This window comes from Typha latifolia, chromosome 8, assembly GCF_019914945.1.
Source record: "Typha latifolia isolate L0001 chromosome 8, TyphaL0001v2, whole genome shotgun sequence".
Lineage (NCBI taxonomy): Eukaryota > Viridiplantae > Streptophyta > Magnoliopsida > Poales > Typhaceae > Typha > Typha latifolia.
Window position 1 is genome coordinate 11,041,200 of NC_133093.1, and position 16,391 is coordinate 11,057,590.

At 37.4% G+C, this 16,391-nt stretch overlaps 2 protein-coding genes across 2 annotated transcripts; both read left to right on the forward strand.

Annotated features, from left to right (window-relative positions):
• Positions 1-8,404: 8,404 nt before the first annotated feature.
• On the forward strand, positions 8,405-11,379 carry LOC140794129 (flavanone 3-dioxygenase 2-like). The gene is made up of 4 exons (XM_073146005.1): positions 8,405-8,773; positions 8,868-9,115; positions 9,988-10,312; positions 10,877-11,379. Exons 1-4 carry the CDS (start codon positions 8,576-8,578, stop codon positions 11,117-11,119), a joined length of 1,014 nt encoding a protein of 337 aa, XP_073002106.1. The 5' UTR covers positions 8,405-8,575; the 3' UTR covers positions 11,120-11,379.
• Positions 11,380-13,236: 1,857 nt separating this feature from the next.
• On the forward strand, positions 13,237-15,944 carry LOC140794507 (uncharacterized). Its single transcript, XM_073146593.1, has 4 exons — positions 13,237-13,548; positions 13,661-13,833; positions 14,013-14,076; positions 15,469-15,944. The coding sequence occupies exons 1-4, from the start codon at positions 13,323-13,325 to the stop codon at positions 15,675-15,677; spliced, it is 672 nt and encodes a 223-aa protein (XP_073002694.1). The 5' UTR covers positions 13,237-13,322; the 3' UTR covers positions 15,678-15,944.
• Positions 15,945-16,391: the final 447 nt, after the last annotated feature.

The following is a 16,391-nucleotide window of genomic DNA, read 5'->3' on the forward strand; positions in this document are numbered from 1 at the left end:
GCCTAATTCGAGCTCAAGGCTTAAATGAGCTAAATTCAGTTAAACAAATCAAATTTAAGCCTTATTCAAACTGGTCAATCTTGAATTAAACAAAGTTTAGTTAGAACTTAAAATTAGGATGAGATAAGAAACATTAATTCTTAACCAAATAACTATGAATTATACACAGTATAAAATAATATAATATATTAATATTTTTGAATCTGATCAAGTCAAGCCTAAATCAGCCGGTTTGTGGTCAGCTCATGGCTTGAAATTACTTTCAAGTCTAAAAATTTATTCAACCTCAGCTCATTTACTTTACAGGCGAGTCTTAGCCGAGTTAAGCTCGACTTGCTTGTTAATTTGATAATGCTAGTTGGATAGCTCGATAAACTGAACATAAGAGAAATGAAGAGGGCCAAAAAAAAAAAAATTGAAATAATAAAAGATAAAACAAATCATTGTTTGAACCAACATTTTTTTCATTTAAAATATAAAAATGTGTTACGAACTAGAATTGGATCAATCTGAACGTAAGAAAATTATGAAAATTTACGTGGTAATATTCTCGTGAGTTAGAGTCTTAATGGCTCTAGTCTCACCAAATTGAAGGTTGAGATAAAAAAATAAAAATAAAAGAGCGGAGCAAGGTCAGAACGGTAAATATCCGACGTTGCAGCAGTCGTTGGAGAATAGCAGACAGCCAAGGGTGGTGGTGAACGGCCGTATAGTAGGGTGACTGTTGGAGAAAGATAGTGGTTAAGGTTTAGAAGCTTTTGAGGTTCTACAGATCTACTCCTAAAAATGTAAAGATGATCTAAGGACTATGATAAACGGTAAATACAATAATAAAAAAAAAATAAACTTAATTAATTCTCAATGCTTAAATGAATAAACAAAGAAGCTCAGCCCTCTATATATAAAGGTCGGTATAATAACTCATACTCGAGCTAGTCCTAAAGGCTTATACGACTCGAATTAGAACCTGTCTTATATGCTTACATAATTTAATTATATTTATCTTAGAGATTTACATGACTTAATTGGACTTACTTTTAAAGCTTACATGGTTTAACTATACTTGTCTTAAGGGCTTACATAAACATGAATCAATTAAAAGATAAATATGCTTAATTCGATCTGATTAGACTAGAATCGCATCAAAATGTATTCGGCTTGAATTTTAACAATTAGTTGGATGTCAAATTCTATTTAATTAGAAGATACGTTCTAGAATTGTCCTACTTAGACGATCTCTGAATGGCTATCAAACCATCTAAACAACTATTTAAGAAGTTAAAATTATCATAAACTGTGTACTGTTCTTAAAACGCTCAAATTCTAAAAAGGAAGTGTCAATATTATGTATCTTTCAATCATAAATATAGCTTTAGAATCCGTCCCCTCTTGCCTCATCATACCATCTCCAAATTAATTTCCAACTACTTCTGATAGGGATACCAAATCATATACATTGGTTCACATTTTTTTTATAAAGAAAAAAGAAGAAAAAAAATAAGAACAGAGAAGTACAATTAACTCCAAATTTAATAAACCTCTAAAATTTATTCCACCATTGGCGGCAAACCCGTCCTAATCTGCCAACCCAAATCCTGATCGCAATCCATCCGTCGATTTTATTACGAACAGTTAGTCGTCGTGATCACTGATCACACGTATCCTCGTTACGACCACTCACCAAATCCGAGCCATAAAATTTTCAATAATCCCACACCCCAAATCCCCCTTCCCCTCCTCGTCACCCAACAGCGGCGACCGGCACACCGGACACGTGGCCTGACCCACGTCGATCCACCCATCGATGCACCGTTGGTGGAATACATGGTCGCAGTTGCCGAGCTCCCGCACCTCGTCCCTCGCTCCGACGTCCTCCATGCAGAATACACACATTGGCCCGTCCAAGTGGCGCCCTCCCGGCGACCTCCAGGCCAGGGCCGCGAGCTCCACCACCCGCAGCCGATCCTTGATCTCCGAAGGGCTGAGAGGATCGGGTAAGAAGATTTGGATCCGATAAAGAGCCGGGTCGGGACGTGGGAAGCGGTAGAGTCCGAGATGGGAGAAGAAGAGTAGGATAAGATGCCTTATGGAGTCGAGAGAGTTGAAGAGGAGAATAAGAGGCTTGGGAGCTGCAATGCAATAAGAGACTAAGGGGAAGCCCATGAGGATCGATAAATTTAATTAGACGAAGGTGGTGTATGTTGAGATAGAAAGCGCCTTAATTTATATTTATATATATATATATATATATATATATATATATATGAAGGAGGTGTCGGCTGGGAGAACGTGAGGGAGTCTACTTTCGTTGAGTTTTTCTTTTTTACGCAAATGTTGATATCGTTCTTCGTTGTACTTTGACTTAGGAAGTAATAAATATATACCATAATATAACTAAGTTGCCTTTATCCAGGGTTGGTGGCATAAGATTATAATATATATATATAGAAATTACACTAAGATGCTATATAGAAATTACAGTGAAAAATGTTATTTAAAATTTGCTTACTTACTTCCTTATAATGTTGAGTTGTTATGTGTCATCATCTTTGTCGGTCTAAAAATTGACTACTTCACCAACTCGTTTCAAGTATTACATTATACAGGATTGCTTTTGTAGCACATCATAACGGTGACTATATTAACTTGAATGCATTTATCCGTCTTTCTTTAAGCTTTTAAAAGAAATTACCAGTTTCCTCTAAACCCAATTGGAATTTATATTAATCTCACCTTATAACTTAGCTGTGAACAACTTGGGCCCTCTAATTCACAGTGGAGACTAACTAACCACTTAAAAAACAAATTAAGGCATCCATTATTCATTCAATTGATGACCACTTTTGTACAATAAACAAAGAGATGGAATTATTAATAATGTAGGGCATGGGCAATAGGAGGATCCTATCACTTGATACTTTGTATCAACTATATATCATTCATTGAGTACTTGACTCTATCATGCAGTTGGGATAACTTTAACGCCAACTATCCAATCTAAGCACGGATTAGAGGGGTGGATAACTCTTATCGAATCTTGAATTGTCACAATCAATTAAGCTGGTGGAGAGCAACGTGGAAGGTTCTTCTAGGTGGCTTTCAACGTTAGCCCCCACATCTAAATATTATACATAAAATTATATCAATTAGACAACTAATGAAAGACTCTTATTGATGTGTGAAATGGACTGCAACCTAAAATTCTATTGTCTGGCTTCACCTCTAGCCTTAATTACAACACTAATATTGATAGAGACGCACTTGTCAGGGCCTACCTACCATTTGGGCTAAAAATATAATTATGGAGCACAAATAACTGAATAAGTTTTGGTTTATAAATTCATGGCTAGTCTTAGGGTAGTCGACTATATTATGAGGGAAAATTTCTATTCTTTATTTATTCTAAACTAAACCTTATGTTTTTTTAATTATTATCTAAAACGCCTCTTTCGTTAAGTCTTGAGATTATTTTGATAGTGAAAATATGAGTCGATTTGAATAGGAAAAAAAAACTAGGGGGTGAAGTAGAAATAGCATTAAAAGAAGGGGAAAGGTATTACAATATATATATATATATATATATATATATATATACATTAGAAAAGAAATTTTCTAATGTTATTGAGATTCGAGGGGGGTCTAGTTTCAGAGAATGTATGACGTATTATAGGACTAAAGATTGATGAAAAGATTGGATCTTTATCCAATTGTCACCGTATAATAATTGGATGGTGATGTATCCACCACCATGTATAAATATGTCTATTAATTTGTTTGGAAGCACTTTAGAAAATATCTTCATTTTCATAATAATTTATTAATAAATTTATAAGATACACCATATAGGTATTTATTATTGGACTATTATAATTTGCTTTTATTACTACAAAATATCCTAAATTTAAGTTTAACGTAGCAACTGCTGATGTAATAGAGAATATTTTATCACTTTTAAAAATAATAAACTAAAATTGTATAAATTACTATCGGGGTCATAAGGGTTGAATAATAAAATCCATATAATGTTAACAATAATATAATAATAAAAGTAAAAGATTGGGCGTAATTTCTTATAAATTTCTCTAATTTCTATTGTCAATGCTAGATCTTTTTATGTACGACTATTTTGAACTCTTAAAAACCCTTTATTTCCTATTGGAATTCTTTAAGGTCAACTAAGAGTAATTGGGCTCATGAGACATGCATATTCACTTAATGGGCTTAGATATGATAACCGGGCGGGCCGGGCCGGGCTTTTCGGGTCAAGCGGGCTTAAGTCTTTGTTCACGGCCCGACCCATTAATCACTCGGGCCGGGCCGGGTTCCGGCCGGGCTAGAATAGTCTAGCCCGTTACCGCCCGTTGGCCGTGAGAGATCGGGCCGGGCCAGCCCAACCCACCCATCACTCGGCCCAACCCATATTTCAGCTATTTTTAGAATTTTTTTAACTATTAGTTTTTTTTTAAATATTTATATTCCTCTATTTAAAAAAAATTAAAAAAAATTAAAATTTTTTAAAAGTCTGCTTAAAATAATGCAAAATGGTATAATACTAAAATATTTTTTACTGTAGCAATGGTGAATTACTGTAGCACGGGCAAAGCACTGTAGCAGACGGGCGGGCTTAGTTGCGGGCTAAACGGGCGGGCTTTCGAGCCGGGTCGGGCGGGCAAAGGGCTGGCCCGTGCCGCCCATGGGTAGTTCAGGCTCGGGCCGGGCCGGGCCTAAACCGGATCCGGGCCGGGCTTAGCCCGATCTAAACCGGGCAGGGTCGGGCCGGGCATGGGTGGGCTGGGCCATTTGATCATGTCCAAATGGGCTAGGACGTGATTATGCTTTGCGATATTCTATGGATCTTTCGATATGACTATCAAATATCAATCCAATCCTTTCTTATATTACTATAGTCTACTCTTTGAACTATATTAAGGCCGAGCTTGGCTTTAATTACACATAACCAATATTTTTTTTTTTAATAAATCTATATGATATTATTCACATAGTTTTTTGTTAATGATAGTAGCGTAGCACACTTGACATAGATACCAAAACCTTTGCATATACCTAGAATATAGGGTTGTTTGTGTACAACTATATAATAGTAGTTGAAATTTTGAATGCATGATTGTGTACAAAATAAAGCATCAAGCTGCATAATATCGTTTATTTATTTTTTTAAGAGATAATTATACGTAGATCTCCTTAACTATAATTATTTTTTGACACAGAGATCTTCCGAATTATTAAAAATATTTGATCCCCTTAACGACATAGATAAAAAAAATTAAAACTGTATAACTATTAACGTGATAATTTATAGATAAAAAAATATAACTAACGAAATGGGTGTGAGAGATATTTTAAATAGTTTAGAAAATTTACGTTAAAATTTTTTATGTCAGTGCCTCACTTGAGTGGGTTGGGCCAGAGTCCGACTCGAACTGTTGCTGGCCCAGTCGGTCGGTTTGGACGTACAAAAATTATTATTATTTTAGATTAGGTTGGGCTTGGCCCAACTAGAATTGATCCGGCTAACAGTTAGGCCCAATCGGATTCAAAGAATGATTAAGCCTAGTCAACTACTGCCCAGTAATATTCTTTATGTTACAAATTTTACATTTGACACCCAATATTTTTTCAGTAATACATTTTGAGCCTCTATGAGCTTGAAATTTAATAAACGATCAGTATTAATTATATTAATGACGTCATGACTCAGGCACGTATTTGCGTCAGCAATGACATCAAAGACAAACACGCCGTGTCAAACGGATTTAGAAGTGGTAGATGTCGATCCATGAACAGGCAATTAATTGCCACCGCGTCTACCACGCTGTTAGCGCGTACAAAGTTGACAAAATGTTACATCTTGCTGCGATTCGACGCGCCAAATGGTGGGAAGGAGAACAAATTTAAAGGACGATCGATGATTGATTAATTTGACCACGACGAGAAGAAGAAGATAAAATAAAATAAAAAAGAGGTTGGTAATGGCTGCAATGCAAGCACGAGGCAGAGAGTTCTATTCGGGCACGATGGTGATTAGATTGAGATAACTACACACCACGCACTCGTCGTCAGCTCCAATGTCGACAGACAGAGATAAGGGCAGGAAAAAAATAAGGCAAAATTCGTCAAATGACCAAGCAAACCTTATCTAGAAAGGTTCTTTTTTATTTTTATTTTTATTTTTATTTTTATTTTTATTATTACCATTCATGTTGTTTTTTTTCTAAGAAATGTGAAACCTCTTAGTGCCGGTCACTTGTATAATATTAGGTTTTAATACTTAATACTAAGTATAAGAAAGCTTATTTTGTTTTTTTTTTGGTTTTTTTTTTTTTTGGTGTGTGTGTATGTGTGTGAACTAATAGACATGATATAAGATTAAACTAACGGTTTCACAAATAACTAAATTAATCTTTTATAATTGATGGATGCTGAGATGAGAGGGAAAAAATTAGGAATGAGAGAGCGGTTAAAATAATAGTTTATTAAAATAATATTTTTGCAAGGATAAAATAAGAATCGGTAAATATAAAAATATTGAATGGAACCGAAGACGAGGGAGAAGTGGATATTACTATACCAGTATAAAGAGGCTAGAGTGAATCGTCGAAAAAGTGTCTCTATTTTTTAAATTTGGAAGAGGGTTCCTATCATAATTAAAAAGTAAACTTGCATCGTAGTCACATGTCGGCCAAAAGAGAAGAATATACATAGATATGTATGCATTCAACAATTCTACAAAATGAAATTGTCAAATTACAAATATTATATAAAAATAAGGAGATTTTATGCATTAGTCATATATATATATATTCTTTGTAGCTTGCTCTCTGAGGTATAAGGATTTTTTTCTCCCTTCTAGCTTAGGGTCTTTCTTCTACCACCCAATGACTTCTCTCTTTTGTCGTTTACTTACCTAGTGGTCAGAAGAGATAAGGGGCTTTCTTATCACCTATGAGATTATCTCTTTTTCTCTCCTCATCCTACTCCTCTCGTCTTGTTATTGCTATCGCATGTCATTCTCCGACTAAATTTGTTCACTTCAATCGTCTTAGTCTTCCCCATGTTCTCCCAACCAACCTCTTTCTCCCTCTCGGAACAGTTGCTCCAATGTTGTTGGCCCTGTCCCATATGAGGGCTAACCCTAGCAACCTTGGTGATAAGCTCAATCTAATTATTCACCAGTTTTCCAACCCATTTAGACCCTAACCCTCTTCTCTTCCTCCTTTCGCCTTTGCCTTTGCCTCTACTAGCTCCGTCCCTTCGCTGCCTCATAACTCTACTATTTCCGATGGAGTCTTTTCTAGGTGAGATTCCCTTAGAAATCCCGGCCCCTTTGACTCCCCGATGCCATCTTTACCTTGTACCACAGTTAGGCGTCCTGTAGGTTTGGGTGTGTTGTATCTTTTGTATTATTTTTTGGATTCATCTCAAATACTCTCCCTCTGTTCCTTTTGTTTACTTATATACTTTTTTTACAGTGATTAATATGTAGCGTCTCTTTTATGACATTAACAGAGCTACAAGATAAAATGGCTCTCTATTGTCTGTCTTCTCTCTAGCCGCCTATCGTGCTTTTTTGTAATCATCAAGAGCGACACTTGTTTTCATGATTGTTGTTATTTTTCTTCCATTTTTATTTGCATGAGTGCCTATATTTGATATCATTTACTTAATATTATGTTGCTTTGTTGTTCGATCTACGATGATTTGTTGCTCATTCTCTCCTTTTTCTTTCTTGTAATTAATTAAATTATAACTGTTTTCTTGAATTATCAATCTAGAAGCTTTTTCATAAAATATAAATGAAAAAACGTTTCTTTTCTGCGTAAGAGGAGGACTACGACCGTTTCTTGCGGTGATTCTGGTCGCGTCTTATATGCATTTCAGTATTATTGCGTTTGTATTGTAGCAGAGAGATGAAGTAATAATTCTAGTATTGATGAGTGTTTGTCCTGACAATTAATAATTCCAGGACTACTGCAGACCAGAAGAAGACAAGACAAGCATCCATTGAAAATTAAGCCCCTCCTAAAAAAAATCAACCATGAACTCAAACTTATTTATGACCAATTTATTTCAACAGAGGGAGGGCAGCGAGGTGAACGTACGGCAAAATGTGTGTGTGTGTGTGTGTGTGTGTGTTTTAAATATATGGCAAGTGTTTTTGTATGTTTTGTTTCTATTTTATTTTATTTTTTAACTTTTGTTAGGGAAAAGTTCATGGGATACCAAATAAGAGAAGTTATTTAGGTAGGTATGAACTTAACAACCTCATAAAAGTACCATTTGAGACCGTCTCATGCGCTGTAGTCTTCCCTAATTACCCCCCTCAAACGCGTTTTCGAATTATTAAAAGCAATAAAAAGAAAGTTAATGGAACCTCTTCAGTAGTAACTGGTGGGGGATTCAGATTACATCGGGTCGTGATGACGTATGAAGCTAACGTAAGCCTTTCAGGAAGACTTCAAGTCAACTCATCTCTGCTCATATTTTTCCGTCATCTCGAGCCCTTCTTCTAAGTTCTAATAATCGAGAACTCACTTCCTTTTTCTTCTTCTCTCTAATGGCGGACCTCCTCCTCTCCACTTCTTCTCGCCACGAGACTCTCCCAGAGAACTACGTCCGCCCCGAGTCGCAAAGGCCTCGCCTTAACGAAGTGGCCGCGGATTCCAACATCCCCGTCGTTGATATGAGCTCGTCAGATAAGATGCAGATCATCTCCCAAATAGCCTACGCTTGCCAATCCTATGGCTTCTTCCAGGTCTCGTTCTCTTACCTCCTCCAAAATCTCATCTTTTTTTGCCTCCTCTCTCTGTTTTACCAACTTGGCACCACTTCCTATTTCTTCACTCCAGGTCGTGAACCATGGGATTCCAGTGGAGTTGCTAACGGAGGTGATGGCAATAGCCTTGCAATTTTTCCGTCTTCCTCCTGAGGAGAAGGCGAAGTATTATTCCGACGACCCATCTAAAAAAATGAGACTTTCGACGAGTTTTAATGTCAGGAAGGAGACGATACACAACTGGCGAGACTATTTGCGGCTCCATTGCTACCCCCTCGAGGAGTTCGTACCTGATTGGCCTGCCACTCCTCCCTTATTTAAGTAAGATAATCTTTTACTAAACTATATATCTTCCTCTCGGTTTCCTCTGTTTCTTTACCAGGATTATAAACATAATTGCATACATGCATGTACTTGCTCTATTTTGCATGATTCCTATCTATTGTTCAACTCGGTACACTTCCCTAAGCTAGTATATTAATTTGGCACGGTTCAAGCTTCACAATTATGCGGCAATTGAATTATCCTCGTACATCGTACTATGAAGCTCATTTCCCGATGCCGGTGAGGAACACCGGCGTGCCTGTCGGCAGATTAACGTCTGTACCTTGTTTTGCTCTATGTCATCACCAATAATTTAGATAGTAAGGACTACAAGAGTCATTGACTTCAGATTCTAGAAGAATCATTTGCTTAATCTCCATGAAGAGTACTTGGTCATTCTCAAGATACCTATTCTTAATTATTTTTTCCCCCTTCATTCCAAGTGGGAAGCAAATCATGTTAGATAGATCTAGCCTGCCTGCTAGCCTTTACAACTTCCATTTATTACTGAGATCGATACCATGTAGTGTCTCCATTAGTACTGCTAGTATTGATCAAGCGGTCCCTTAGAGGAGATAACTCACCAGTGGAAGAGTAATGAACCTAGACTAACTACAAGACATGAAAAAGGCCCACCACACTTGCCATTGCAGTTTCCAGGATTCAGAAGTCCAGAAATCTTAAATAGCAATATGTGAAATCACATGCTGAGAATCTAAACATTGATCATGAGCAACTTGGTCATCCCCCAAATGCCATCATAAATCATGTACTAGGAGATATCTCAGTTACTGTTTTTTCTTTTCTTTTCTTTTCTTTTCTTTTTAACTAGTTCTAGCCTGATTGGCCTTTTTCGTCAATCATAACAGGGATATTATGAGCACATACTGTAAGGAAGTTCGACAATTAGGATTCCAATTGCTTGGCCTAATATCTTTGAGCCTAGGATTGGAAGAAGACTACATTGAGAGGGTTCTTGGTGAGCAAGAGCAGCACATGGCTGTAAACTACTACCCGCAATGCCCTGCGCCGGAGCTCACATATGGTCTTCCAGCCCACACAGATCCAAATGCCCTCACTATTCTTCTCCAGGACCAACATGTAGCTGGTTTGCAGGTTCTCAAGGAAGGGAAATGGATTGCAGTTGATCCACGACCCAATGCACTAGTCATCAACATAGGTGACCAGCTACAGGTGATATGTCCTAGATAATTAAACCATAAATTTTCTTTTATAAGAGAGTTTGATACAGTTGCAATGCATATATCTAATGTTGGTGGAAGATACCAAGAACGCATTTTTTTACTCAAAGCAAGATGCATCACCTAATCTTTTATATTTTGTGAGTAGGTTGGTTAGGTAGTAGGAGTTGCATCTCAGAAGATGTAAAATAAAACCTGTTTTACACATGTATAAAAATTCAAATTGAAGCAAAGCATGTGCTTCTTTCAGATCAGGTGCATTGGATGCTTTTCCTCATCTTTCCTTCAGTTGCAGAAAATTATAATTTGATGTTCTTCTGACAAGTAATCTTATGTTCCACAAAATTAAGATGCGGAAAATTCTATCAAAGCTGAGAAGATAATTTCATATTACTCATAAATTTAGGACTAAATATATCAGAACCTGGTTGCCGAATATAATTTTCTGTACAACTTGAGAAAAGAACAAAGGATTTGCTGTTCTAGATTCAGTTACTGTAAAAATTATAAAAAATAAATTAGATGCAACCTTCATTAGCTAAACTTTTTAATGCAGGCACTAAGTAATGGTAGATACAAGAGTGTTTGGCATCGGGCGGTCGTCAATGCCAACAGCGAAAGGATGTCAGTTGCATCCTTTCTTTGTCCGTGCAACAGCGCACTAATTAGCCCTCCGGAAAAGCTCACCGGCGAGGGATCCCCAGCCATATATAGGAGCTACACATACGCCGAATATTACAGCAAATTTTGGAGCAGAAACTTGGATCAGGAGCACTGCTTGGAGCTTTTCAGGAGCTAGTTGCACCTTCCATATAGTCCACACAAGTGTATGGGTAGCGATCTTTTGTCGGCGCACTATATTACAAGGAATCTGTTCATTGAGATCCATATTTTTTTTATGTTCATCACTGTTGCTTTCCATTCTCAGACCACTCAATGTGCTAGATTCCCTACTTGTTGCCCAGTGGCAGTGGATCGGCGCTTGTTTGGCTGCATATTACCTCTACTGCAACTAGCAAATTGTATCCTTAGTACTTATACCGCACTATCTTTTGAGTATATCTTGTACTGCATTATGTCCGACATACTTAGTTTTCATTACGATATCATGAGTTCTGAGAGAATCTGGTATATTAGGCCCACACCAGTGGCTGCAACTCATTATCTATCGTATATTAATCTCTTCCTTATTCTAATGCCCATGATGTTGGATCGCATTGCTATGTTGAACACTACTGCTATCTACTCTGTAAGGCACTTCATAATTATTGCATAATCCTTGTGTACATTACTAAAGCATAGCTTTGAAGCTCGTCAAGATTCCACCTTCATATAGTTTAGTACTTGTAATTCTTGGCTAGCTTGATGAGTTGCACAAAATAGTCTTACCATCTCTCTCCAACCCCCTAAGGTCGGTTGCCTTCGAGCCACTTATTTTAGTGTCACTTTTCCCCGAACTGACTTGATTCCAAAAGTGCAAAAAGCTTCTGCTAAAAATCTACAGAGTGGACCCTTGGATAAGTCCACTCCATGGGCTCCAGATCCACTAGTAAAGTGGTTGTTCCACTCAAAAGAAGAAAAGATATAGAGCTTTCTTGCTATTATGCCACAAATTCCACTTAAATGAGCTCGAAATAAGATTACTACAGTCAGAGTCTCAGAGATCATTTATTTATTTATTTTATTATTTAAGAGTATGAAAGCTAGATATAGAATTTTTAGATACGGAGATACTTAGACTTCTATTAAATTTTAGCTAATATAATAAGCTACTTAATCCGGGCTTCAAACTACTGTGTGCATTAAGCTGTCGCAGTATTGAGATATGTTATAAACTGTCGCGCTGCTATTTGCTTCTTCAAATCATCAATCGAGTCTGATCGTTGAGCCAAACTATCAAATTATCAAATATTTTTTCCGTATTGTCTAGCAATCAACCGAATTGAGTCAAACCACAAAATAATTAAATAACTTTTCCACAATATTATTTAGGATTGAAGTTGAACTTATAACCTCATTTATTATAGAAAAAGTAACCTACCAACTCTAGTCGGTAATTATTTGAGCTCGGAGTTATTAGCCCAAAATATTGCCTCTCGGGTGGCATTGTCGGTTAACTATAAACAGTGATGCACGACAAAGTCCAAACTGCAGAGCTCTACTGTTTGTGTACATGTATTGACGTGAAAGTTTCACTCATTGGGCTCCACCTTCTTGACCCAATTCTGTTCTCAGGTGCCTCACCGGCCACCCAAATGCTATTGCAATGAAGTGACGTGATGATATTAAGATGATTCTTGTCGGGAAAAATATCTAACCGAGCTTGAAGATATTTTACATTCTTTTTTCAAAAGATTCCGTATTCGAATCATAAAACGCGTGTTACAATTTCAGCCGGCACTTTGTTCGCCGACTGACTGCCTTTTTCAGATTTGCTGCATTTCCTTAGCGCGTTATCATCTGCTAGTCCGATTAATATTTAATATTTCTTAAAAAAAATATTGATATGTATTTTTTCTATATAAATAAATAATTATTATTGAAAAAATTACTTACTAACTCGGATCGATGATTTAGCTTGTTGGTTGTGCGGTAATTTGGAGAAACAGTTTGATAGTACGATAATTTAGAGCAATTGACTTAGCGTGATTTAATTTAAGTTGGAGCAATAGCTCGGTGGTGTAATAGGCAGACAATGGGCCGATTTACTGATAAGGGCTGGCAGGAAGCGTGGAGCCCATATTGCCGTACCGAAAATATGGGCTCCGAATGGGATTAGCCCAGATCAAATCGGACGGTTTTGGACCACACTTGATCGAATTGGTCATGTGTGAGATTAGAAGTAACACCAATTAAAAGTGGGGGTCGGATTCGAACAAAATCCCATGCCTGACTCGAACCTAATCTCACATTCTCACCCTCTCATATACCAAAGCTATCCTTTCTTTGTGGCTTTATCCGCTCACTCTTCTATCTATCTTTCTCCGCCTTCCTCCTCCCTCATGGCCGCATCCATGTCGACCTCCCTTTCACTACCTCCTCTCTCCTCTCCATCCCACAGTAAAACCAGGCTCTCCTCCTCTTTCCTCCCTTCCTTCTCCACCTCCTCCTCCTCCTCCTCCTGTTTGCGCTCATTCATCCGCAAAGCACATTCACCGCTTGTCACTTCGAGGCCTCTCACCATCAAATCTATGGCACCTCCGAAGCCCGGAGGAAAAGCCAAGAAGGGTATCCCGTTTTCTATTGGTTCCCTTTCGGTTTAGTGCTTCAAAATTGGCTTCTTGGTTTTGGGTCTCATCTGGGTCTTCTTGTTGGTTCCTGTTCTTGTTCTTGGATGCAGTGGTGGGAGTTATAAAGCTTGCTCTGGAGGCGGGTAAGGCGACTCCGGCGCCGCCGGTGGGGCCGGCGCTGGGTTCCAAGGGTGTCAATATCATGGCTTTCTGCAAGGAGTACAATGCCAAGACGGCAGAGAAGGCTGGATATGTGATTCCGGTGGAAATCACAGTCTATGATGTGAGATGTTTTCTTTTGCATTTGTCGGGAACTTAATTTTGCATCGAATTTTCTATGACTAAATTAATTGCGTGCCTGCTTATACTACTATACTGTGCACCACTCCTTTTGATTTAATTATACGATCCTGGGAATTGGTTAACTGAGCTAAGTGGGAAATTAATATTTTTTATGGGCAGGATAAGAGCTTTACGTTCATTTTGAAGACTCCTCCTGCCTCAGTTTTGCTACTCAAAGCTGCAGGTATGCTCTTTGTCGAATACTTGGATATAACTGAGAATAATTTTGGTTCCTTATTTCATTCATTAAAATGCTATGCAGTTCTCAGTATACCAACGATAAATTACATATCTTGTTTAGTAGGTTTTGTGATAAATGTACCTTTTGGTCTGTCTTATATCATAGCTGTTGTTTTCCACAGGAAATCTATTGCTGGCTTATATTAGTTTTTCTCTTATGTTGTGCTTGAAAACTCTGCTGGGGCAGGTCATTAGAAGTTGTACTTGTCGTTGTAGTTGAAGAACATTATTGCCATCGAAATGCTATCATAAGGATGAACTACTGAGATCCTACTTAGTTTGCATTTTACTTTTCATATTCTAAAAGTGAATTATTGTTTCCACCAAGCTTTAACATCTCTTTGTCACTTTAAATTTCACAAAATATGGTGTATAACGTACTTGTAAATGTGAGGGGACATAAAAAGTGCCTGCTTACTTTGTTGGTGGATTATGTAGTAGACCAAAGGGAGATGCTCTTTGGTGTCTTAGTTGAAAGAGTTCGTCAGATGTGTCAAATTCCTTTCAAATTTTTTTCTAGCTAGCAAAGCTAAAACACCCGATGGTTGGCTTCTATAAAGTACCTTATTTAAGGATGTTAATGCTAAAATAATATTAACTGTGTATGGAGTGTGGAAATTTTGTCAGTAATATATATATTTCTCCCTTGTACTCATTTTATTTTCTATGTCTGAAATAATATGCAAAGAGTGAAAGGGCTTATCAAGTGGCATTTAGTGACATTATTATAGTTCAGTATCACTTACAATCTATTGATAAACTACATACATAGTCTACACTTGCTATTTTTTTGAGTCTACACTTGCTATTTTTCTGAGGAAAATTAGTCAAGTTATTTGAACTCACTGTATGTCTTCTTTTTTCCTTGGCTTTTCCTGCAAGAAGAAATTCGTAATAATAGAAAAAACCAGCATGTACAAATTTGTGGATGTGGACTGAGCATTTTGAGTTCTAATGGGTCTGATCAGTGTTGTGTAACTTTATATTAATTTTCTGTATTTCTGTATTTCCTGTATGCTATTATGGTGGTCTTTTCAAACATATAAATCCCTAATGTGATGTATTCTGGTCTTTTATATTCGTGGGTTGTCCTCTGTCTTCTCCAAGTAGGATAAGTCCACTAAAATACAACATGATGCATTGTTCAGCTTTTCTTTGGAAAGTGTGATAGATATTTGATAGAGATGCAGGATTGAATATGGAACATTATAAGAAACTTATGCATGCCATCAAAAGAGGAACAAAATAAGTTTGTACCATTCATATTGTCAATTAGAGGATCATCTTGCTCAGAGTTGTTAATTTATTATTAATTGCCTCTATTTGTGATGCTCAGGTGCTGAAAAAGGTTCAAAAGAGCCAAATCGAGAGAAGGTCGGGAAGATAACAATTGAGCAGCTTCGTGCAATAGCCACAGAAAAATTGCCAGATTTAAACTGTACCACTATCGAGTCAGCCATGAGGATCATAGCAGGTACTGCAGCTAATATGGGCATCGACATTGACCCTCCAGTTCTTGAGCCGAAGAAGAAAGTACTTGTATAGCCTACATTTGCTCATCATTCCCTTGATATCCCTCTGTAGATTAGGATTTGTTGTTGTTCAAGAAGACACCATGTTGATCTTCAAAATTTTCTTGCTCTGCTCACGAGTTTGAGTAGAGCCCGCTATCTGAATGGTGCAAACCACTGAGTCTTTATTCTTTTCGTCAGTCAACAAGCCACAGCAGGTCAGGCTGAGGATGTACATGATACATGAATTATCACTTTCAAATCCTCAAAAATATGCTATTTGACCTGCTTTTATTTTGAATGAGATTGTGTCAAATCTACTACTAATAAGGAGCACAATATTGCAGGTGACATTCAAATAGTTGAGCAATTTGCGTGTCCAATTGTTTTGATAACTTACACTAGGAATCCTTTTCGTACTCTCCCCTCCCACCCCAAGCCTTAGGAATCCCACCAGTAATGGTTAGGGTATAGGGTTTTCATCCCTACTTAGCACCCTCTTAGTGCACGAGAAGGTGAGAAGGTGCTGAAGGGAAAGTTGGATTTTGCCCTCCACTTAGGGTCGGTGTTTGCTTGCCATCTTATTCGGCTTCCCTCTTTGCTAAGAGGAATATTCTCTTAAGCCGACAAAGTTCGATGAGTGAACTTGGGCAGTGGACGTGCTTTTATCATAATTATTTTTGCTGGATTTACATTGTAGTTTCTTTTATATTTATTTCGTTGCTCTGTTGGGTTTATTAATTATTAG

Coding starts and splice junctions, on each gene's coding strand:
- LOC140794129 (XM_073146005.1), top strand. CDS start 8,576: ATGGCGGACCTCCTCCTCTCCACTTCTTCTCGCCACGAGACTCTCCCA. Junction 8,774..8,867: donor AATCCTATGGCTTCTTCCAG/GTCTCGTTCTCT, acceptor TCTTCACTCCAG/GTCGTGAACCATGGGATTCC. Junction 10,313..10,876: donor ACATAGGTGACCAGCTACAG/GTGATATGTCCT, acceptor TTTTTAATGCAG/GCACTAAGTAATGGTAGATA.
- LOC140794507 (XM_073146593.1), top strand. CDS start 13,323: ATGGCCGCATCCATGTCGACCTCCCTTTCACTACCTCCTCTCTCCTCT. Junction 13,549..13,660: donor CGGAGGAAAAGCCAAGAAGG/GTATCCCGTTTT, acceptor TCTTGGATGCAG/TGGTGGGAGTTATAAAGCTT. Junction 14,077..15,468: donor TTTGCTACTCAAAGCTGCAG/GTATGCTCTTTG, acceptor TGTGATGCTCAG/GTGCTGAAAAAGGTTCAAAA.